Source organism: Seriola lalandi, unplaced genomic scaffold (genome assembly GCF_002814215.2).
Source record: "Seriola lalandi dorsalis isolate HSWRI2012SDOR001 ecotype SW California unplaced genomic scaffold, Sedor1 jcf7180002052129, whole genome shotgun sequence".
NCBI lineage: Eukaryota > Metazoa > Chordata > Actinopteri > Carangiformes > Carangidae > Seriola > Seriola lalandi.
The window spans coordinates 898,803-922,797 of record NW_019522682.1 but is presented as its reverse complement, the minus strand read 5'-3'; the positions used below and the strand labels follow the sequence as shown (position 1 = coordinate 922,797).

The 23,995-nt window shown below is 41.3% G+C and overlaps 1 protein-coding gene across 3 annotated transcripts in view; it reads left to right on the top strand.

Annotated features, from left to right (window-relative positions):
• cacna1bb (calcium channel, voltage-dependent, N type, alpha 1B subunit, b) overlaps nucleotides 1-23,995 on the top strand; it is a 167,903-nt gene that overhangs the window by 118,288 nt on the left and 25,620 nt on the right. For all 3 annotated transcript variants that reach the window (XM_087172233.1, XM_087172232.1, XM_087172234.1), the window contains exons 25-36: nucleotides 537-666; nucleotides 1,490-1,549; nucleotides 2,131-2,237; nucleotides 9,298-9,394; nucleotides 12,702-12,862; nucleotides 13,052-13,189; nucleotides 14,582-14,783; nucleotides 15,349-15,513; nucleotides 17,385-17,495; nucleotides 19,460-19,543; nucleotides 21,547-21,663; nucleotides 22,594-22,659. In XM_087172233.1, coding sequence (XP_087028359.1) covers nucleotides 537-666; nucleotides 1,490-1,549; nucleotides 2,131-2,237; nucleotides 9,298-9,394; nucleotides 12,702-12,862; nucleotides 13,052-13,189; nucleotides 14,582-14,783; nucleotides 15,349-15,513; nucleotides 17,385-17,495; nucleotides 19,460-19,543; nucleotides 21,547-21,663; nucleotides 22,594-22,659 — 1,438 coding nt within the window. The remainder of the gene's footprint in view (nucleotides 1-536; nucleotides 667-1,489; nucleotides 1,550-2,130; nucleotides 2,238-9,297; nucleotides 9,395-12,701; nucleotides 12,863-13,051; nucleotides 13,190-14,581; nucleotides 14,784-15,348; nucleotides 15,514-17,384; nucleotides 17,496-19,459; nucleotides 19,544-21,546; nucleotides 21,664-22,593; nucleotides 22,660-23,995) is intronic.

Sequence of the window (23,995 nt, the reverse complement as noted above, 5' to 3'; positions counted from 1 at the left end):
GTCCGCCGTGATGCAGTCCTGCTGGCTTCAGTAAACCTGACATCGCACTGGGCTGGCTTGTAGCAGAGCGTAAAGTTTGTCAGTCCTTCAAATCCGAGGCCGTGATGCTCTTCTGGAAAAAGTGCTCCTTTTGATGATCTCAAGATCTTCTTCGTGAGTCAAATTATTCATCCCAGAAAGTGCAGACTCTGTTCACCTTAGTGCTGTATTTATAGAAACATACAGTGTAAATAACATGTTCTTCATAGAGAAGTCTTTATTTCGAGGAAGTTACAGGTTGATAGATTCAGTTAAAACACATAATGAACCCAGGTAACCCTGAGTCACGTATCACTGAGGCTGATGCATTCATCTTTTGCCTTTTATGACTGTACCTCTGTTTGGACATGGAGGGATATGCATGTTGTCTGTGGCATGTTACTGGACGACTTCACCTGAATATATCTAATGAGCTGTCACTATTCGGTGTGCACTTTGTACTGTTGTGTATGTGTGTGTTTACATATGTGTGTGTGTGTGTTTGTGTGATCTTGCAGGGTGCGGCGGCTGTGTCACTACGTAGTCAACCTACGCTACTTTGAAATGTGCATCCTGATGGTCATTACCATGAGCAGCATCGCTCTGGCAGCCGAGGACCCCGTGCAAGCCAACGCACCGCGCAACAATGTGAGTCAGAGCAGCATCCAGACTTCATAAATAAACATCTGGAAGTATGCAACGAACACACTGGTTGCCAGGCAGGCACATGGACGCGCAGACCAGCGTTTGCATGAAAATGTGCATGCTCACATAAGCGCATGAAGATTCGCACACAGACACGTCCCATTTTGTCAGTCTGGATGATTCATTCGGACTGATTGAGAAGTCCTCGCTAACAGGGTTTGACAGTTCGCCCATATTAAGAAACAAGCAGTAGGAAGCACAAGAAGAAGCTTTTTTTTTATCGTTTTTTGGTAAAATGCAGACAGTCTGACATGAGAAATTTCATAACAAAACGCCCAAACTGGTGCATATCCAGTTTAGCAAAATGTTTCCGTACTCTTCATATCCCTGCATGACATGTTAGCTCATGTTGGGAATGAGGAAGTAATATATGCACACAGACACGAGACTTGACTTTTTGCATTTTGACAGACAAGCACAAGTAATTAACATTCAAGTCAGATGCACGGAGGGAATCTGAGGTGATGTTGCGCGTGTGTGTTTGTGCGTTGTTTATCCGTGTGTGTTTGCTCGCGTGGGCGCTCAAGCGATGTGTGCTCGTGCAGGGGAGTACAAAGCTGACAGAGTCTGAGACCTCTGACAGGGCAGAGGAACATGTTGTGCATATCTGGTCCGTTCACACGTACACACACACACGCGCGCGCACACACACACACACACACAGACAAACACACACGCACCAAAGTGTCTTAAACTGAAAGGATCTGTCACTGGATCTGTACATGAGTCATCTCACAGCATATTTCGTTGTGCTCTGTTTTTGCAGGTTCTGAAGTATCTGGATTACGTCTTTACTGGAGTCTTTACTTTTGAGATGGTGATTAAGGTGAGAAGACTGGAGGTACACTTTGATTCGTGCGCTGAAAAAAAAAAAAACCCCCACAAAGTAAAGTTTTGGTAATTTGCAGGTCAAAGAAAAATCCAGGTTGGGATAAAAGGGGTTTGAAAATTGAAAGTTTTTTAGACATTTAGGTCAATTAAACAGTTTTTTCCTGCAGTTGTGACTTGCTTCATGTTGAGATGTATCATTTTCAACAAAATTTTAGTTTGGTTTTAGCTTGGTTTAGACATCTCACTGTCTTTTGACCTACTAATCCTCAACTCGGTGCTTATTGAGAAGACTAGCACACAGTGGACAGCAGCACTGGCGTTGCTGATAGGTTTTTGGGTTTTTTTCTTGTCAGTTGTGATAACCTAACAAACTGCTTTAATGTCAGATGCTTTAGATAATCAGTGCTTTGAGTCACTGCAAAAAAAAAAGGTGCTGAATATGAAAACCAGAGTTCTATTAAAGATTTGCACAAAGTAAGAAGAAGGGAGCGATCAGAGTGGCCTTTAGAGAAACAAAGAAAATCTCAGCGACATCTTGTATGATTTTCTACATAACTCTTCATTCTGTGACTCTAGATGATTGACTTGGGACTGCTCCTGCACCCTGGCTCTTACTTCCGCGACCTGTGGAACATTCTGGACTTCATCGTGGTCAGTGGAGCTCTGGTGGCCTTTGCCTGCTCGTAAGTCAACATTTCTGTTATTCCCGCGTTTCTTTTCTAATCACAGCAGGGCTCTAAGTATATATATTTTCAAGGACAAGGCAAAGAGCAAATCACCGGTTGTGTTGCCTTGCGGTATTTTAAGCCACGGTTACCTTCTCTCCGGTGTCTGTCCCTTGATCAGGCTAGCAGGCTAACACACTCGGGCGAGGTACCCCTGCTCCAGTGTTTTGCTCAGACAAACAAATCCATTGTGATCATCCAATTACTCCCCATGAACTCTCAGGCTTTTGTGCTGCCTGGGGTTATTTTGCCGACATGACTATGTCAAACTCATCTTTCATTGTTACATAAAGTCTCCACAGCCCCCTCCCTGCTAGTCGGCTAATGGGCCATGCACCGTTTGGCTGACAGGTTTAAGGTTCAGGAGGGGACAGAAGGAACAGAGGAGGTGATATTCTTCATTTTAATTGGAAGTCTGTAAGCTGATTGTAACTCCAGCATCTCACTCTTGTATTACTGTAATTTAACTGTAGTTTTAACAAATTACATTTTTCCTGCGAAGGTTTTTGTTATTTTAAATCACAACTACTATCACATGATATTTCAAAGTTTTGTTAAACAGCAACAGTTTGTGCTAAATCTCCTGAACGTATTTATGTGTTGATCTTTAAAAACAGTTGTCAGGGTCATTATTTTGTATATTTGGGTTACACATTAGGTGGTTTAATGATGCATATACTACACCTACTCACCACATTCAGAAAGAAAAGCTGCAGCAGTTATGCACACGTTGTTCCTCACACAGCTGCACATGTTTTGCCTTCTCTCATGACTATTTTGAACAGGAAATGAACTGGTCTGTTTTTCCTGTCACATTAACTACACCTTGAGTACCTGTATTTATCATAAAGTGGCAATAATGTAATGTAAGTAGCAAGCAAGTAATAAGTACTCAGTTTACAGAAATCTAAAATGCTGGTACTGCTTATGAGTGAGTACTGGCCCAAATCAAGCACTGGTTAGGTCCATTAGTTAACTAGCAGCCAAACGCATAGTAGTGTTGATACCATTACCTGCAGCTCAGTGTACCTCACACACAGATTTAGAAATTATTATGAGATTATTAGAGAAGAGATGTATATGATTTTAACATCTACCTTCCAGCCAATTGGAAATAAATGTTAACCTGTAGCTGGAGAGTATAAAGGGAGGTGATGTGTCCCTTGATGCATGCTGGGTCTCCAATGATCACATATTTTATTTCAACCAGCGCCGTTACTGATTTGGCATCTGCCACTATTTCACATATCATGTCCTGAAACTCTCCAGTTCTTCACCTGTGTATCTTTCTTTGTAAAACGTTGTGTTGTTCTGATTTCTTCTCTTTGGCCAGCTGTTGACTGATGCTTCTCTCTGTCTTTTATCTGTTGCTGACTCTGTCTCTGTCTTCTGTCTTCCACTTTTTTCCTTCTTTCTTTGTTTTCTGGCTTGGATTGCTTTCAGGAGCCTTATGGGGTAATGCCTGCTCTCTCTGCCTGTGTATCGCTCTGTCCATGTGTTTGTCTTCCTGTTTGCGTCTCCTGCTCTCCTTCCTGTCCTTCTTAGCCGTGTCTGCAGCAGTCTTTTAACAAATGTCATATTTAGTTATTTGCTATTCTTATCATCACCGCCACAGTCACGATCAAAGATACTGGCATTTACTCTGTTTGTGTTACATAACTGTGTTTGTGTTACATCTGTGTTCAGGTTGCATAAGTGCAATTACCTGTTTTCCATTTATCAGATATGTTCTATGTGTGATAGTAGGAGCAATATACGTAATGCACAGTGGGGCAGCACAGTGAATAAGGGAAAATCCTGAACTGTCAGAAACAACCAAAGTTGAAGCTTTCGTAAGAGCGGAAGGTGTTCCAGGATATTCATGAGCACAAAGGATCTGAATGCTGCTGTCTGCAGCAAATAAACCCATGCTAATTGGAAACTATTAAACAGAGTGAATGGTAGCTATAAACCATTTCTTATTCATTTTTAGAAGCAAGGTATAATACATAAGCAGGATAATGTAACTTTCATCATTCTGTCAGTATCTTTCTCACTGTTCATTTATAAACATAAATAATACTTTAAAGTTCCTCAAAGTATAATAACATCATCCTGTTTAACAGGCTTGGTCCATTATGTTGTGGTCCTGCTTTGATAGATGTAGAGGAGTGAGATTCACTCACATCAGATCAGATTGAACCATTTCCTCTTCATCCCTCCCTCCCTCCCTCCCACGTTCACTTCCTGTCCAGCCTTTTGTCCCTCCTATCGTCTCCCTCATCGGCTCACTTTCACGGCACATCAGCGTGTGTCAGGCTACGTTCACATTGAAAGGCTTAGAAGATGAATCTGGTTTCTTGCAGCGTGCATCTTATTTGGATGTAGATCTGATTTTCAGTTTTGATAACACACTCAATAAGTTAGTTGCTGTGGTCTGGGAAGACGGGGACTTGCATTGGATGCAATAACAAATATGAGCAATCAGACTGATCCGATTTTAACCCTCAGGTCTGATGAAGAAAAAAACAATGAAGGAACAATAAAGTTATTTACCAAACCGCCGTATGCAGCTAAGAAACCGACTTCAAAACATCTGTCGTTTCAGCAAGTGTCCCAAAACAACATACTATGTTTACATGGAAGTGACAGAGCTCTCTAGTGGCCATAGTAATTATGACAGGAGCAAAGGAGAGAGTTGCGTGAAGCCATAGAGCGACAAAGTCCGTGTATGGAGGAGGTCAGGATGGATGGATGTGTCAACAAAACGTTTGTCAAAAATCGCTTCCAGGTGTGATTCCAGAAGGTATGGACAAACGATGTTATTCTATTTAATTTGGAGGTCAGTAAATCTTTATACCAGCGCCAGTGTCATTCACACGCGTCGCCATTTTTGTGACACTTTTCTTGTCACTATATTTCTGGCCTTTTTCCTACCAAGAAAACAGCCACCTTCACTGAGTATAGTATCGCTGAAGATATCAGAAATGTGGAAATGAGTGTGATTCATAGTTCTGCAAATGCTGAAAATGTAAAAGCCAACTGAAAATGTCAGATTCAGTGTGATTTTCCTTTGTCACTGAAACAGATGTGAGCCACATACGAGGGACAAAACATGACTTTATTTTCTGACCTGCAGTGTGAACGTAGTCATACAGTGTATTGTTCTCATTAACAGTGTCCTCTCGTCTTTGCTTCCCTCACAGTGAAAAAGTGTCCATCGCATCATGATCATCCTCTTGTTGTAGATTTGATTCATCCACATGTTCAGACACATAATCCCTATTTCATTGGAATATTTTATCCGACTTGTCCAGTGCGTCGTTCTTTCACAGGGTGATAAATTTAAGTGCTTTTCATTGTGCTTTGATGTTGTCAATTTAAAGGCCGAATAATGTCACTGTACCTTCATGTCTGCGTGATAACTGCTCAATATGTTTACTTTGCTCCGCCTTTCTTTACATGCTCGTTTGCTCTGTTTGTGTGGGTGGTGTAATGTGTGTGTCTGTGTGTCTCTCTGTGTGTGTGCTCATCATTGCTTTTTCTCATCAGATCGCAACAAAGCGTGGCCAGGTGGGAACTATCCCTATCTAATCTAACTTTTGCTTATTGACCCACTTGCCCCCCCCTCTCCCCCCCTCTCCCCCCCCATATGTGAAACAGAGAACACTCCTCTTATCAACCTTCCCAAATGAACTTCATCCCAAGGTGCTTGGGATATGACCATGATTTCCCTCCCTCCCTCCTCCCTCTCTTCCCCTTTTAGAAAACTAACCTCCTGCCCCAATATTAGGACATCAAAACAAAAAGACAATATTGGGAGCTCCACCTCATAGCTTTCAGAAGACCAACATATAGCTACAGACATGCACCAGTATGAATCTGCACTGAATATCTTTCCACCTGCAACCTCGGGTATCTGTTTGTGTCAGAGCTAAGTCGTCTTTATCTATCGTTTCATCTTCATGTGAATCTCCTTTAATCACGACTAAAGTGGGCTTAATTGGTCAAATTGCCAAGAGATTATAGCCTGCAGCTCCATCCGCCTCCCTGCCCTTCACCTACATCCTCTCCTTCTTTATGCAGGGGGAAATCGACAAAGGATTATAGCTTCTTACCTGGATTCACCTTGACTGTCTAGTCTGTGTGTATGTAAAGAAATTAGTTATAGATAGCTGTTTGTTTTTTCATAAATATAATACTGTATGGAAGCCTCATCATTATTAGAGGGGGATGAAAATATAAGCCACCTTTCACCCTGATTTTCTGCTGCCAGTAATTGAAAGTAAAGAGCAAAATAGAGAAAAAATGCAAATGAGCTGCTGATTATACACAAGAACAGTTGAACTACACTGTTAGTGCTAGAAATAATATTTTTGAAATCAGATTTCAGCCTGGATTTTCATAATGTTTTAATAATCATAATAAACTCTGACAAAGTAATATAAAAAAAAAATGAAGATAATGACTCCTAACTATTTGCACATACATTATTCAGAATCCACCATGTAATTTAATCCTCTGGAAAAACGTAAAACTGCTGGATAAAAGGAGCCTCGTGCATCCTGTTTTGCTGAGGCGGTAAAGTGCCTCTGATTGGTCAGCAGCTCTTGCGTCCCTAAACAGGAAATGCTCCTTGCTCTCAGGAGGGGCAATCAGTGCTGATCTACACCCAACTGATGTGAACAGACGACCTTGCACCCACAAACACACACACACACACTCACTCACACACACACATTACATCCTCCTTGCCCACAGCGCTTCTGAAAGCTATTGGGAGACTGTTCTTGCCGTTTCAATGTGTTAAAGTCCTTGAATAGCGAGGACTGGCATTGACTTTGTAGATTGCATGCCAGGGAAACCGAGTCATCTGAGCATGAGAGCTGCATGCCATTTTGTTAGACTTAGAGATTTCCACTGAGAAAAGGAAAAGGCCCCCAGGAGCTAAAATGTATGGAACCATGCTTCTCTCCTGTTTGAGCTCCATCTTACCTCACCACTTAATAGACTTTTACACACATGAAGTGTTGATAGAATTCATTATTCTAACTGTTTCTCAACCAATAACAGTGAAGCTTTGTTTTCATGAATCCCTCAGTCCCTAAATATTCTCCGCCAGCCAACCAGGTGTCTTTTAAATGAGAAATTTCTGCAGCACTGACTTACTGATCGAACCTGTGTGAGTGTGAGTGTGAGTGTGAGTGTGAGTGTGTGTGTGTGTGTGTGTGTGTGTGTGTGTGTGTGTGTGTGTCCCAGTGAGTTGGGGAAATAACACAACTGGCTTTACAGGGTGGAAGACTGTGTCAAATGTAAATGTTCTTAGTATGATAATGCTTTATTTTACAGATCCCTAGCACCTTTCAAAGACAGACAATTAGAATTAAAAAAAAAAAGAAAGAAAGAAAAAAGAAAGCTATGGTACAGTTTCAGTACAAAAAAATAAACAAAAGTGCCTGCATTTCATATCAGTTACTTTCTAGTAAAGGGTCCTGTAAAACAAAGTGTTCCTTAAAGTACTGTGGAAACATCCCCCCCTCCCAAATCCCATCTGAGTGATTGTGAGCAGATGTAGGACATACATATTTAGTGGAGGGATGAGTACACTCAAAACACTCTGAGTAAAGGCTGCATGTGTCCTTCTAATACATTATTAAACAGCACCTTTTTACAGTTGGAGTAGAAGTGTCCCTTGTGGATGAAAACATTGGTTGGTCAGTATTTCTACACACGCTGGTGTAAGGAGCGGTGGGGCCTCGAGGGGCCACTAACAGGGCTTTTAGACTTGACGTCTTCCTGGTATCCTAGTGTCCTTCCACACATCCTTCACACATGAAACTGTTGCTGTTGCACATCCACAGATATTTACGCTCTTCTTTAAAGTGAAGAGGAAACAAATGAGAAATCCTTTTTATCGAGAGCGACAGTCACTTTGTCTGTTCGTGTGACTGATTAATTAAAAATTCCTCTCCCACTGTCCTTGGCCAATGTCAGTCTCTGAGTGAATGAAGGCTCAGCTGTATGTTATTAGCGTAGCTTCTACTTTTTAAACCCCCACTCCCACCTCCCACTCTGTGACCAGTTAACACAACGTGCAGCATCAGCAATGACTGACAGCAGTGGTTCCTGCAAAGAAGCTGCCTCCTGCACCAGGGGCTTATTCTTTGTGCATTTACTCTCAACAAATATAAGATGGTTGATGTTATTCTACAGAAACGGCATTTTGTGTGACTGGTATGTGCAATATCGAGACGGCCAAAAGAACTGAGCGGGAGAAAGAGAGTGAAAGGAAGAAAGGAAGCTTAGGGAGAGAAAGAAATAAGAGAAGGAAAGTAAGATAAAAAGAAGGGCAGAAGGAAGGGACAAAAGAAAGGATGAAGAAAATTACAAAAGCAAGAAAAGAATACAGGATACAATGAGGGAACAAAAGAAATAAAGAAGTAGACAAGAAAGGTCAGAAGAAAGGAAAGGTAGAAAAAAGAGATACGGAAGGAAGAAAGAAAATAAAGGGAGGTGGAAAGAAGCTAAGAAGGAAAGAGAAGGAAGGAGTGAAAGAAGTATAGAAGAGAAGGAAAGATGGATGTAAGAATGAAAGAAAAGACAACTTGAAGAAAAGAAAGAATAAAGGAGAAAGGGAAGGAAAGAAAGAAAAGATAAGCATGGGAAAGTTTTTTTCTAAAGTAACATGTAGCTACAGTCTTCACATGAATGTGCTGCAGAAGAAAAGAAATAGTAAAGTGTAAATGTACAGTGGCAACATCCCGAACATATTTACAGTACCGGAGTAAGTGTACTTTGTTACTTTCATGTCTTAACACATAAATCTTGTATTGTAGCATGTTTCTGTAAAATAACATTACACACTCGCATGCATGTTCTCTACTAACAAAATAACAACAGCTATTCCTCGTACACAGTGTACCTCATGTACTACAGTCAGCTCTTTTTACGGGGGGGGGGGGGGGGGGGGGTGAGAGGGTTTACATGATTATCGGTTACACTACATCACCCGGACTGATTGTACTCTCGCTCTGCACAGAGGGACGAAAGGCAAGGACATCAACACCATCAAGTCCCTCAGGGTCCTCCGAGTCCTGCGGCCACTCAAGACCATTAAACGGCTGCCCAAGCTGAAGGTACCGTAATCCAATCTGTCACCCACCCAGTCCATTCTGAGAAAAACAGAACAAGGGAGCAGCTGGTGCAGCAGTCGGTGACAGTCGCTCACACTATCATGAATCAAATGCATTTGCAGGACTGTTTATCAAACAGGAATGGGTATATGTGATTTAAAACAGATGTGTTTAGATTGGTTATAAATCAGATTCATATATAGCTCTCTCTGAAAGATTGGAGCTGTTGGACCTTTGGTTGCGTTCTGGGCTGTGGAGGGACGAGAGGAGTTATAGTCACACAAATTGGAAGTAAATGACTGAATATTTTTTTCCTTTACTGGAGCAATTCTGTGCAAGGAGGCTTATTGAGAGCCTGCATTTCCCAGAACGCCCTCCTCTAAAGATTTGGACACAGATACAAGAGGTCAAACCACTGAGAAAATGTGTTTTGAGGTTCAAACACTCACACAGCTGTAGTGAATTGGTTCACAGCAGCAAAAACAGCAAAAACTGAGTAAGAATGAAAACACAGCATCAAAATGATCCATAAAAACCTCTCAAGCCACCACTTGTATGGTCAGTATGAGCCACACACTCATAAATTTACCAGAATATGCATAAATAGATCATCAGCTTCTGTTTGTCTGTGGCATAGTTAGCTGTTTACCTTTGGAGCAACCAGCTATATTAGCTAAACTATTCAAGAATGATGAATGCTGACAGCTAGCTGGCTGCTAATGAACACATAACTCATATTCTGGCAAAAATATAAACGTTTGGAACATAGTGAACATAAACATAGAAAGTGGAGATGTGACATTTAGATTTTACTTTTTTAACCAGGAAACTGAGTCACCATCAGAATTGATTGTCACTTTAGAGTGACTATGTTCTCCACCTTTCAAATCTACAAGTAGGAAGCTGTGTGAAGATGGAGGTGTAATTCTTTCTTAATCTCTTAATCTAATTTCTTAATCACCATTGGAAATACTGTCACTGTTTTACACTGAACATGCTTGTGACATAGTGTAGTTTCAGCTTGTGAAAAGTTGTAATTTTTCTGTTTGGCAGAACCTGGCATGATTTTTAGTGACTGGTTTGGGTTTTTTTTTTTTTTTCGATCATTCGGCCTGTTTGAAGCTCAGTTAGTTGTGACATTACAGTGTGTTGACTGCCATTCATCTCTTACAGATGACAAACTGGCATTCGATTGAATATGAACCATTTTTGTCGTAGTGTTTTGTAACTGCAGAGATGAAGACCGATTCTACCTGGTGTTTACATTTATTTTGCCCTCGTGTTACATAAAATATACAGAATTTACACACATTTACATCATTTACTGCACTTACAAAACAGCAAAGTCCAGTGTTTCTACTGTATATTAACAGAAGTAGTTTCTTGAACTGTGCTCAGAAGAGAGCCATTAAATCGTAGAAAAGTGTACAGAACTCACAGTATTACAAATCTTCAGTATCAGAATCTGAAAGTACTTATGGTGAGCTGCACATCAGCAGAACTGAAGATGCTATTTTGCCACCTCTCAGATAATAACAATGAAAATTTTAATATTATGTTTAGAGACAAATTAGCCATCTTAGTGGGGGTGGCCAAACATGCAAAATTTCAAATTCTACAGAGTGAGAAAGAATCTCAAGCAGAGTGAAGTGAGGAATCCGTAATAATGAGAGGATGCTGTCGTGACCCTCATCAAGGCGAGACCCTCAACTGTTTCCTCTGACGCAGAGATGACAGCTTCCCTCTGGTGCATGAAGGCAGTTGATCATCCAAAAGTGATGGATCTGACAAAAGATGAAAGATCTGATTGGAGTAATAGAGGCAAGATGATTGAGAGGGATCAGAGCTGGCAGACAGACGCGCACCCACAACTCTTGGATACTTGGACAGAGGAGTTTGACGGACAGGCTGGTAGAGGAGCGGAGAATTACGCTCCGTCCTCACTCTGGAGACAGAAGCCTCGATGGCGGTCATTCATGCAGCAGCATATTCATTGGTTAGATTGCATACATGTCAGGATACATAGACGAAGCACTTCATCTCACGGACAGATCACAGCACAAGCTGACAGAGCGAAATCTCTGGAGAGAGAGTGACAGGTAGAGAGACACAAAGACCGACTGCGTTCATGTACTCAGGAAGCAGTGATTTTGTAGTTTGCAGGCCATAAGACGTCTGGACATCTAGGTTAAAACAAGGCTGAATTTGGTTTGAAGGTGGGTTTTTAGACTTCTATGTTAAATATAAACATTGTTTCAACAGCATTTACTGAGTATTTCATCATAAAGTTCTAGTTACATGTTGAAATATAGTTATTAAGTAAAGTCTTTCTTCTTGGCCAACAAGTTCAACTTCAGTCCGGTTTCATAAAGTTTAGGCATCTAAAACTACTTGGATAGGGTCAAGTTCAGTTTAGGTTAAGTTTGGGGACAGATCCACGTCATGGATAAATGAAACCAGTGTTAAATGTTGGAATGAGACAAAGTCTCAGTGTGAAACTCCGACACATTTTTCATCCACCCTGAAATCCACTCTAAGAATAACATCGTGTTACTTCAGCCTTTGCTTCTGACAGACAACAGTCATTATTTACACAATCACAAGAAGTTCATTGTGAGAACATTTTAAACTGTTTGCCTTAAGAAACAGTGGTGTTGTTTTTCTGCTGAGTCTCTTTCCATCTTTTCATCACTAAAAAACATGTTTACAGGATAGGTACTGTACAAAGTGTGAGCAGAGTAAATGCATTTGCTTTGGGAAAACATAAATTACAGCTGATGGGAAGGTTTTTCAATCAGCCACAAAGCTTTTTAAACAAAATAACCAGATTTGATTTAATCATGTTGCACTTAGGTTAATAGTTTGTTTTGAATGAGCCAGTTATGCTCCGTAAAGCTCATAGAGCTCATACTTCTACTCATACATGTTAGAGATGTTTGGCAATTTTAACATACGTTGAATCACATTATCATTTGGAGTTTATGCTTTTTGATTAAAGTTTTTGTTCAACTGAGGCCTCTTGTGCTCAGAATACACTTCCTGTTATAAAAAATGAGAGTAGGGGCTTTGAGCTGCAAGTGGTATTTTCTTTAATACAATTTTCAGCCAGATTTCTGCGTTATGAATTTTTAATTTCACTCAGTTTTCATCTGTATTGAAACGAATTGTAACAGAAAACAAACCAGTAACAGTTAGCGTTAGCCTCCTGGGAATCTGAATGTGCATCAGTGTATTCTCCTCAGAACCCTGTGCAGATATGTATGTGTATTGAGTGTGTGTGTGTTTGTTTGTGTATAAATATTTTTTTCAGGCCGTGTTTGACTGTGTTGTAAACTCTCTGAAGAACGTCCTCAACATCCTCATCGTCTATATCCTCTTCATGTTCATCTTCGCTGTTATCGCCGTGCAGCTGTTTAAGGGCAAATTCTTCTACTGCACCGACGAGTCCAAGGATCTGGAGAAAGACTGCAGGTATGTCATCCAAACGCACCCTTGTTAATCCGCTCATTCCACTTGTTAAACACTCTTAGTTGCTTTTTTCCTCTTTTATTTTAACTTCCTGGTTCCTGTATTTCACATTTTGTCTCCTTCACGCCTTTTGATCGTATTTCGTGTGACATTTCGCCTGAGACTGTCTCTCCATGCGTCTCTCTCTCTCAGGGGTCAGTTTCTGGACTACGACAGGGATGACGTAGCAGCTCAGCCCAGAGAGTGGAAGAAGTACGAATTCCACTACGATAACGTTCTCTGGGCCTTCCTGACGCTCTTTACTGTCTCCACCGGAGAGGGCTGGCCATTGTAAGTCCGGACTGTCGACCTCCACGTCACTTTATGTGGACAGCACCTTTCATGCATAAAAAAAACACATTAAGTCAGCTGTACACACAGTGGTTTCCAACCTGAATATGAACCATATATATGTATGTGTATGTATATGTGTGTGTGTGTGTGTGTGTGTGTGTGTGTGTGTGTGTGTGTGTGTGTGTGTGTGTGTGTGTGTGTAAGGAATGAAAGTAAAGAATGAGAGTCAAGAGGCCATTTTACAATTTGTAGCTGATAATCAATGCTTGAGTATTTGAAGCATTGTTGAATTATCTAATCTTTTCCATGTTTGAATTTCCTTCACTGATTTGTCTTGAAACACAGTCGGCACACCTGCAGGCAGACAGCACCGTGCAGATTAAACCCAGCTGATTTCTACCAGCCTTAATTACTGTGCGTCCTCTAAAGACGCAATCAGGGCCCATTGCATCCCTGGCTTCAGTCTGCCTCTCTGTGCCTGAGCTTAAGCACCATGAGCATATTCATCAACATCATCATCATCATCATCATCATCTCTGTCGAGGGCCGTTGATGGCCCGTTTGCTTATCTCATTCATTGTAAATTGTTAAACTGAGTGAGCCTGTCATGATCGTCTACAGTCACACACTTCTAAACAAGTAGTGACAGCACAATAACACGGTGACCACAACTGAAGTTTACATTAAGATAGACAGTATTTAACAGTTTGGGAAAATTAAGAAATTATACTTTGCTTTCTACAAACACTTGACAAAAGTTATATCTTATGCTTTTTCTATAATTAGAGTGAAGTACTTTTATTCTGACATGTTTAATAACAAAAATCTGAAATGGCTTCAGTGACAGTCATGGTAATTCAAATTCACCACTGTCATGTTTTCTTGGCGAGCACTTTCCAAAAGTTACAAAGTGCTTCACTCGCAGCAACAAACTATAAACCCGCTTACGGAAAGTGTACAGACAGAGCTCAACAAGTCTGTGCCATAAAGTACTTGCTGATTCCAACAGCAGGAGAGCTCTCTCTCCTCTGGCTCTCGTTGACACCTGTAATGATCTGCCAGTGTGTAAGGGTAGACTTGGAGAAAGTACACCGCCATATCCTCTGCTCAAGGCGTGCAGGGCTCCTGACTGTGCCTGGAAATGGAAAATATGGAGCTCTGTAACTCTCTAATTGAAGTGTTATGGAAATATTTTTGTAAAAGTCTGACAAAATAAACGTAGAGGGATATGTCCCCTCCAGGAAGAAAACAGAGGAAGGACCTGAATTCACTGAATCTCTAGAGATATTTGTACCAGGCATCACTCCGCGTTTTTACTCTGGTGTGTATTTTTTACAGGGTCGGTTGCCTGTGAATCTCTCATCAGGTGTCCCTCTCCCTTCTTTTCAGGGTCCTGAAGCACTCTGTGGATGCTACCTACGAGGATCAGGGCCCCAGCCCGGGCTTCCGCATGGAGACATCCATCTTCTATGTGGTCTACTTCGTGGTGTTCCCCTTCTTCTTCGTCAACATATTTGTGGCTTTGATCATCATAACCTTTCAGGAGCAGGGAGACAAGGCCATGTCGGAGTGTAGCCTGGAGAAGAACGAGGTGGGAGAGTGGAAAGAGGCGTAGTTTCTTGGGTTTTTTTTTCTCTTGGAAAACAATGAGGCCCCCCCCCTTCCCCTACCCTACATGCAACCATAACACACACTGATTATCTCTGAAGAAGTAGTAGCTTCTGAAAATGTTTTTCTCATCCATTGCAAATGTTGTCTTCATTAGAAATCAGAGCAAATGCTGATCCACTTCTAAATATCACTAAATTATATCTGACAAGACTTACAATTCCCTCAAACAGAATAAAGTAATAAAGTCCTAAAAAGGAAAGCAGTGGGGTTTATCTTGCCTGCTCTCTTCATCTCCACTTCACAGGGACTTTGTTCAAATCATGCTGTTTTTTATTTTTTTTATTTTTTTGTCTGTAAAGTATTGGCTGGTGATCAAAGAGCAGCTCATCTTTTGATATTACAAAATGTTTAGACAATCCTCTGGTGGCTTGCCAGCTGTCTTTTATGTTATTAGACGTAATTTCCAGCGCTTTTTTTCTTCTTTGATGAAAGGTGTGAGAGGACTCATAGACAGTCTGTTTTTGTTTTGCTTTTTCATCCAACAGAGAGCTTGTATCGACTTTGCCATCAACGCCAAACCGCTGACGAGATACATGCCAGAGAACAAACAGTCCTTCCAGTACAAGATGTGGAAATTTGTGGTGTCGCCTCCGTTCGAGTACGCCATCATGACTTTAATCGCCCTCAACACTGTCGTGCTGATGATGAAGGTCAGTGATTCCTCCTGCTAATGAGGCAAAGCACCGATTCTTCTCAGATGCTTCTCAGCCAAAATAAAGTAGTGCAGTGATACTCATTCAGCTCCCAGTGTGATACAACACACTGCTGAAATATTAAAAAGGGATTGCAAGAAACTGTTTCCATAAATCTGAACTATTTAATAATTTAGTTCTAAAGGCGGAGATGCAATTACAACAGCCGCAGTGGTCTGGCCTTGAGACATGGTCAACAATTAAAAATCAAACAGCACCACAGCCAACACACCATTGTGACTCTTCTGCCAAACACTGCCTGCTGCTCTCAGGGAGAAGAGCTCGTGTCTTGGCAGTTCCTTTATTCATCTACTCAGAGGAAAAAATCTGTGAGGGAATGAAAGAGCCAGTGTGTAACGCAGGCTGGTGACGGGGAGGAGCTCCACGAGTGAAAACAACTTCTACATTATCCAAGGCCGTTTCGAGTTTACTTTTTTTTGTCAGGTTAGATTATTATCACAGTATCCTATGTCGTTTTAAATCAGGCAGCAAGAAGAGTGGAGCAGTCAAGAAAAATTTGAACTACTGACTAACCTGTATTTATTTATTTATGCTGTACTATTAGGTGACTTTAAGAAACAGCACTGTGCTGTGATCCATAGATCTTTGTCTACTGTATTTTTGTCTGTCCGTCAGCACTTTGAAAGGCTGGTCATATATACTGTTTGAAGGAAGTTCGACATTTTGGGAAATGTGTTTAATCTCTCTCTGGTAGCTGGAGAAGGGAGAAGATGAACACCACTCTCATATCTGTCCTTTAAATGTGAAGCTACAGCCAGAAGCTGGAGACTGGCAAACAGGGAAACCGCTAATCTGGCTCTGTAACTAAATCTTCTTACCTCTAAAGCTCACTGATTAATGCACTATATCTCATTTGTTTAAACTGTACGAAAACAGAGTTTAAAAACTATAACAACAATTTTGTGTATGGGTGTTTCTTGACCTGGTACTTGAACTGGTAGCCAGATAAGAAATCCCTTTTCACCGGGATTAGTTTTTAAATGAGATATTTCAAACAAAATGAACTAAAACTCCACAAGAGAAGGTGACAGTAACAAACCTAAAGCTGTTTGTCACCTGCCAAAAACACCAGAAGAAAAGAAGTAGCCAAACGTTTGTGTGTGAAATGTTTAGCTAACTAACAACTAGCTAACTAGCTCATATCCAGGACTGTGATGGAGAGTTATCAGAGGGAACATTCACTCAGACAATAAAAATACAGACTCAGAGAAGAGAAACAAATCTAATCAGCAACCTTTCATGTGGAAAAAAAGGAACATAAGTTCACGACTTTCTTTAAAGTTTCTTCCTCAGCTGCTGTCTGGAGCGCTGCTCAGCATCAGTGCGCCCAGTGAGCCACAAGCTTTAATCCAGCATATACTGTGTCTGTCAGTATTGTTTGCATTTCCATGTTATATTTTCCTTCTTCCTGTGACACATGAATTCCTGAGTGACTAAAAGTGGATGAGGGCTAACGAACAGAAACTAACACAGATACACGGCAGCAGAAACACACACAGACCCAGACAGTTTCAGCGTCACAATCACCTGCCGTTATGGCAGTGGCAGGACACGGTCCCCCACTGATAGTGACAGGATTAGAATTTATATCTGCAGCTGGGATTGACAGATGCATTTAGACACCTTTTAAACATCCTGCTACACATCCAAACGTTCTGCATCTTAGCAATAAAACACAAAGTTGTCCGTAATGCTTCTTGGTTACATTTACACTCGTAGTGCGAGTGTCATATCTGATCTGTCCAAGATACTTCTTCCCTATTATCTTTCAACATATGTTCAGCGTGTGTTTCTCCTTTTGTTCCCAGTTCTACGGAGCTCCAGACCTCTACGAGTCCATGCTGAAATACTTAAACATCGTCTTCACAGCCCTCTTCACACTGGAGTGCGTCCTCAAGATTATTGCCTTCGGTCCACTGGTGAGCTGTCAACACCATATGCTGCGCGGCACTCTGTAAACACTAGACAATTATTCACTGTTGTGTTTCTGTTCACACACATGAAAGAAAATCTCCCTTTCAATATGCAAAACAGCCAGAAATATCGGTCTGAGGGCGACTGCGTTTAACAGCTGTAACTGTGCCCGAGTCCTCCATTGATCAAATCCTTTTGAATGTTGAAATCATTTGTAAGATTTTTGAGATTTGGTCTGTCAGCCGTTACAGACGGACAGTCACACTATGAGAAACTTGGATGGGTGTTTCTTGTGATTTTATTTTTAAGGGTTACATAAAGAAAAAATTAGAGGGTGTTAAACTTGTTAAAAACACCAATTAAAAGGTGCAAAATAATAATTTAAAGTTTCAAATTCAGGAATGAGGAGGGTGAACTAGTAACAAAAAAAGGGGACGAAAGGAAGAGTGCGCAAAAAGAATAAATCTTCTCTCAACATGGGGCCGTCTGGCCTCCAGCGAGGCATTTCATCTCTGGCTCCGTTCCATTTACGAGGCCCATTTATTAAATAGCTTTTCTCACACACCACTTACCTCCACCTGTTTAGCTGTTAAGCCCAGACGAATGGGTTTGCATCTGCTGGTATCGACAGTGAGCTGCTGCATCTCTTCAGACTGCAGCTGCAGGGCCTGGCAGCAGCCTCTGTCCTCAGGAGCTGGATGATTGACCAGTCTGAGGGGATCCGGGCTGCAGGCGGCGGCTCAGCAGTTGGTTTATGCAGGGACTGTTTCAACATTTGTGTGTGTTGTCTATGCACATATAGAATTTTGTGCCCTAGAGGTCGTTAGAACAGTTTTTTTTTTTTTCTTCATTCTTTGGGAACATGTTCGTACATCGCTGCAACTTCTGCATATCTACATTGCCCTTGGTGAGGTATATATTTGACCTTATACATAGACTTTAACTGTGCATTTAAATTAGCAGAATTATGTCATGTTAAAGTTTACTTCCTGCAGCGGTTGTATGAACCTGTTCTCACAAAAAGAGTTGCAGTGGCGAGAAAAAGTATGGAAGCTTGAGGATTCATTTCCCCCCTTGATGATGTCGAGCTGCCCAGACCCAGAGGCAGCAAAGAACCAATCACGGTGCTCCCTCCTGCCTTTCTTTCACCGATGGCAGTGCTGTGTGTTTTTCCCAAAAAATTCAACCGTAGTTTCACCAGTCCACAAAACATTTTCCCAGTAGTGTTGTGGAGTGTCAACCTGTTCTTTGGCAAACTTCAGAGCTCAGTAAAGTGGTTTTGTTAGAGAGCAGCAGCTTCCTCCCTGGTGTCCTGCCATGGACATAATGCTCCATGCTGCTGCACAGACATACACCCTGATTGGCATATGATAGACTCATGGACAGAGATGTTAACCATCTCCAATGAATCCTTTACTTTTTTTTTAACCTCACTGATCATTCTGGGTTGAACTTTCGGAGTTGTATCAGCTGGGCAGTCACTCCCTACAGAACTAAGTCATCTCCATTTATAGAAAGTTTGTGTGACTGCCGACTGATGAACTTTTTCCAACCGTGAATGTTTTAATGATTTATTCAATATGGACAAGAACGAAGCAATGATTTGTTAATTAATTAAAATAGCTTGAGTTTGTTCGTTATTGTAACTTAAGATCTGACCATATTTTAAGACAAAGTGAGTGAAGCCTCTGGATTTGTCTTGTCTTGTTTGCATTTTACTGGCTCTCTAATTAACTCTCAATGTTTTGTGAGTATAAGATGTACAAAAAAAAGCTCAGCTAGTAGGATTGAAAATAAAAAGTGGTGACCTGTTGAAAGTTTGAAAGATGATAAGGGTTGAAAACATGGTGGATCCCCCTGTTTCATTATAAAAAGTATTAAAGATATAAAAAAGAAAACGCTGAACATTTTAAAGTGTGAATGAATTCCCTCTGTCCTGTCTGATCTCTGTGTCGTCTGTGTCTTGTAGAACTACCTGAAAGCAGCGTGGAACGTGTTTGACTTTGTGACTGTGCTTGGAAGCATCACCGACATCTTGGTCACAGAGATTAAGGTAAGCGATCATCATGGCCCCCCTCCCCCCTCCGATGGTTGGTGTCCTCGGTGCCATTAAACCAACCAGTCTCCCGTGTGTCACTGTGAATATGAGTGTCAGTCTCAGTGCATGCTCTGGGCTGCAGCAGTGGTTGAGACAATAGCAGGGCAGCATGCTGTGATACAGGAAGTAGAGTCAGGAGAACTGTGATGATGTATGAAGTTGGGATGTAGTTCATATGCAATAGTTACTTTTATAATGAACATTTACATTGGGTTGGCAAGTAATTATTATTTTCATTATCGTTTAGTCTTTGTATTGTTTTTTTGATTGATGAATTGTTTAGTCTATAAAAAGTCAGAGAAAGTGAAAAATGCCCATCACATGTTGTTGTTGAGTCTCAGCTGACATCCTCATGTTCCTTGTTTTATTTGACCAACAGTTTAAAAACCAAAGATCTTCAAATTACAGTGATACAAATGCAGCAAACCCTCACTGCTGTCCAGTTATAGAAATGGTCGATTGAAATGAAAATTGCATTTTTTTGGCAGTTGACTCACTGACATAAGCAATTACTTGACTAATTATTCACACACTAATTTACATGCTGTTGTCTTCATTATTGATGGGCCTTTTTTTTTTTTTTCATATCTGACCAAAGCGTTGCAGCTTCAAATCATGGATGTAGAAGTCATGCTTTGCTCTCGTGCTCTCAGTCCTCAAATCACAAGCTCAGCCGAGCAAACCAAGAGCAGAAATATGAAATCCTGAGAATCAATACATGAAACAAAGGCAGACGCAGGGCAACAGGAGGAGCATTACTGCCATTACAGTTCGGAGCATTTAGTTTCTTCTATTGAATTACAGCAGAAGACAAATAGACATAGGCATTTGATTACGGAGACAGAGGACTGAGGCTGGGAACTGTAGCTTTCTGTGTGGCAAAGTCTGTCTCACTCTCTTTATGTGATCATTAGTTCTCCTTTCTGTCTCTTCTCTCTCGCTTTCTCTCTCTGTTTTTTTTTCCCCCCTTCTTTTGCTGTTTCCATCTTCTGCTGTGTCTTTCCTGGCGCCTGTGCCCTCACTCTGTCACATCTGACACCTCTAGACGGTAAGTGGCTTTTCTTGTTGGCCGCTGATTTTTGTAATTTCCCCCGTCAGTGTGTGTTGTTCTCTCCCGCAGTCTTAGTTTGAAGTGTCTACCTACTGAATCCTCAGTGTGACATGATATAAAAGAAGGAGACCTATAAAACTGTTAGAAATGTCTGCTTGAACAACGACATCATCATCTGGAGCAATTTGAGTTGCATAAGATCTGACGTGAAAATATACACTGCAAAGAAAAAGTGGTTTAGTCTCCAGTCCCTGCACTTTCTGTTGTTCGTCAGATCAGTGCACCAGTATAAACAAGGTTTGGATCTCAACTAGATTACTTTGTCTCATCCAGTGGCATGTTTTGTACTTGTTAGTAATGTGTTGTACTTGTCATACTCACTCGTTCAAACTGACATTTTTACAGTGCAAGTCAATTGAAATAGTTGAAGTAAAACAAAAACACAGATTTTTACACTAGTAATCTAGTCTTTGCCATCTGTGCTGCTTGGATTTAGGGAACTGAGGAGAGTCAGATGAAAAAATCAGAGTCTGTGACACATTTTGTATGAACAGGCCGATTTCAGCCAATTTCATTCCTTTTGTATTTCGGTTTTTGGTTTTGGTTTTTGTTACTTTCTTGCTAATTTGTATTAAATAACCAACCGAATTCACTTTGATTATTTATACCAATAATTCTATGAGATTCATTTAAATGAAGCTGAAGAGTAAGTAACAGTCACACACGTACAAAAGATTCCTGAAGTTAGCAGACTGTCTGAGTTTTGTCACTTCCACAGCAACATCTACTATATATAAAGTTTACTAGCATTAGCCAGTATAAGCTACTGGTCATAAGAGACCCAGTGGGGCTAAAGAGGCAAAATGTTGTAATTTTGGGTGTAATACGTCCCTGTTTTCTCTCCCAGGACAAGATGATCAACCTGAGTTTTCTGAGGCTGTTCAGAGCTGCTCGTCTCATCAAGCTGCTGCGGCAGGGCTACACCATCCGCATCCTGCTGTGGACCTTCGTTCAGTCCTTCAAGGTGATGAGACACGCACACACACACACACACACACACACACACACACACACACACACACACACACACACACAAACACACACAGTGACCCAAACATGCCAACTTACAGTGTGTGCCTCTGGGTAAGTATATAAAACATGTTGAGTGAGTAAGTAAACTGCTTTTATGTAGCAGGCGTTTTACAGAAAGAAATTACACAAATGTATAGTTTTATTGTTAGATTTATAGTTGAATAAATGGATATCACGCAGAATAGAAATAGTGTGATAGAAGGCTTGAAAGCCGGCAGAGACACGCTGCCGAGTTCCTCTGTTAGTGTTAAAATCGAACTAAATAGCTCTCAGCAGACAGCAGTTCGGATTTTCACACAGTGCTGGTTTGCTCTCTAAATCCCCTGGGACAAGTTGAGTTAAATGCGGAGCGCTGGGGCGCAGCCGAGGGAATTTGTAGCAGCTTTAATGTCGGTGGTGAGAGCTTTTAAGCCCAATGAAAATGGACAGTAGCTGCAGATTGTTAAAAGGTGGCTATTTAATTACAACAAATGCTCACCTCCTCCTCGCAGAGATATAAATAGCTGGTTGAAACAATCGACCCTGCAGGTCAGGTTGACTGCTCTGTTTCTTAAATACGACTGTAAAATCTTACACCGGCGCTAGTACTCTGTGGAGAATCAGCTTTGTGTGTGTGTGTGTGTGTGTGTGTGTGTGTGTGTGTGTGTGTGTGTGTGGTGTGTGTGTGTGCAGAGAAAGAGAGAGAGATCAAAAAACATGCTCAAAGGGTTTTGTGTATGTCCAATGCTTACAATAACTGTGCGTGTGGGAGACAGAGGAGAGAGAGAGAGAGAGAGAGGAGTGACTGTGTAGAAATGTGTGGTGACGTGTATCTGTTTGTGCTCCGAGTGTCTTTAAGCTGTGTTTACATGTTTGTTTTCAGGCTCTGCCGTATGTCTGCCTGCTCATCGCCATGCTGTTCTTCATCTATGCCATCATTGGAATGCAGGTGAGTGGGCACATCAGCTGCACTAAAGCGAGTCTGAATATAATCATCTATAATGGATGCCTCCTAGAAATGTCGCATTTCTCAATAACCTGAAAACCCGTGGAACTCGCCCAAAGGTACCCCTTTAACTGTTTTGGCTGATGAGACCTCGTCTCAGGACTGTGGGGGTGTGTACGGACTGTGCATGAGTGACATCGCCTGCGATCTCCTGTTAGTTTTTTTTTTTTTTTACACCTACTGCAAGACAACTATCATTAGTAGTGGTCGTACATAATCCTCAGCATCTAGGATCAGCGAGCGGTAAGACGTTTGAAAGTTAGGTGAGAAGATCAGAGCCCCTCTCATATCTGTCAGTTATATTGAAGTGAAAGAAGGGTGAGTCTGTGGATGGGCTCAGATATATGCAGCCTGCACAAAGTGAGCCCCTCTCCTCTCCAGAGACATTTAAAAAAAGGAGGAAAGTATGAGTCACATCTGCACAATATCAATCCAACACAACAGTTTTTGTCAGTCGGCGGTTGATCCAGTTCCTTTGTGAGGTCCTAGTTTGTGCTGTTGTTGTGTGTTCGTATTGTATCCTGAGACTGAGGCTTAGTAAAAAAAGATTATATTCATAAGCTTCACAAACCAAGTACACGTCACATGAATTGCATAATATTGTACAGATATTTGATTTAGTGGAGGCAATATATATATAAAGGATCGCCTAGTCCTTATTCCCCTCAAAGTGTATGTGAGATTATGGTGTTAGTGCTGAAGAAGTAACCGGTTGCTGTTCCTGTACAGGGTCAAGATGCTACATTCATATTTGACTGCTGTCAGGTCTCCTGGGTCCAGCAGCCAGCGTTTATAGGCCAGCAGGATGGACACGCCAAGGGGCAAATGAATATTTCAAAAAAGGCCTCTGGTTCTTTTACTGGACTCATAGTAGGATCCACTATCTATCCATCCATCTATCCATCCATTATCCATACCGCTTATTCTTATGGGGTCATGGGGGGGCTGGAGCCAATCCCAGCTGACATTGGGTGAGGGCGGCGTTCACCCTGAACTGGTCACCAGTCTATTCACACTCACATTCACACCCACAGGCAATTTAGAGTCACCACTTAACCTCAACCTTCATGTCTTTGGATTGTGGCAGGAAGCCGGAGTAAATTCAATATACACATAGTTTACTGTGGAGAAAAACAAATCAAGAAAATGGAAAAAAAAAAAAAAACTTCATAAGATAAGGTTTAATTGAATGAAACGATGTGGTTCGGATTCAGGCTCGGGCCTCTCACCCGTTGGATTCAGTTTGTTCAGGTCTGAAACCAATGGAAACATTAGATAG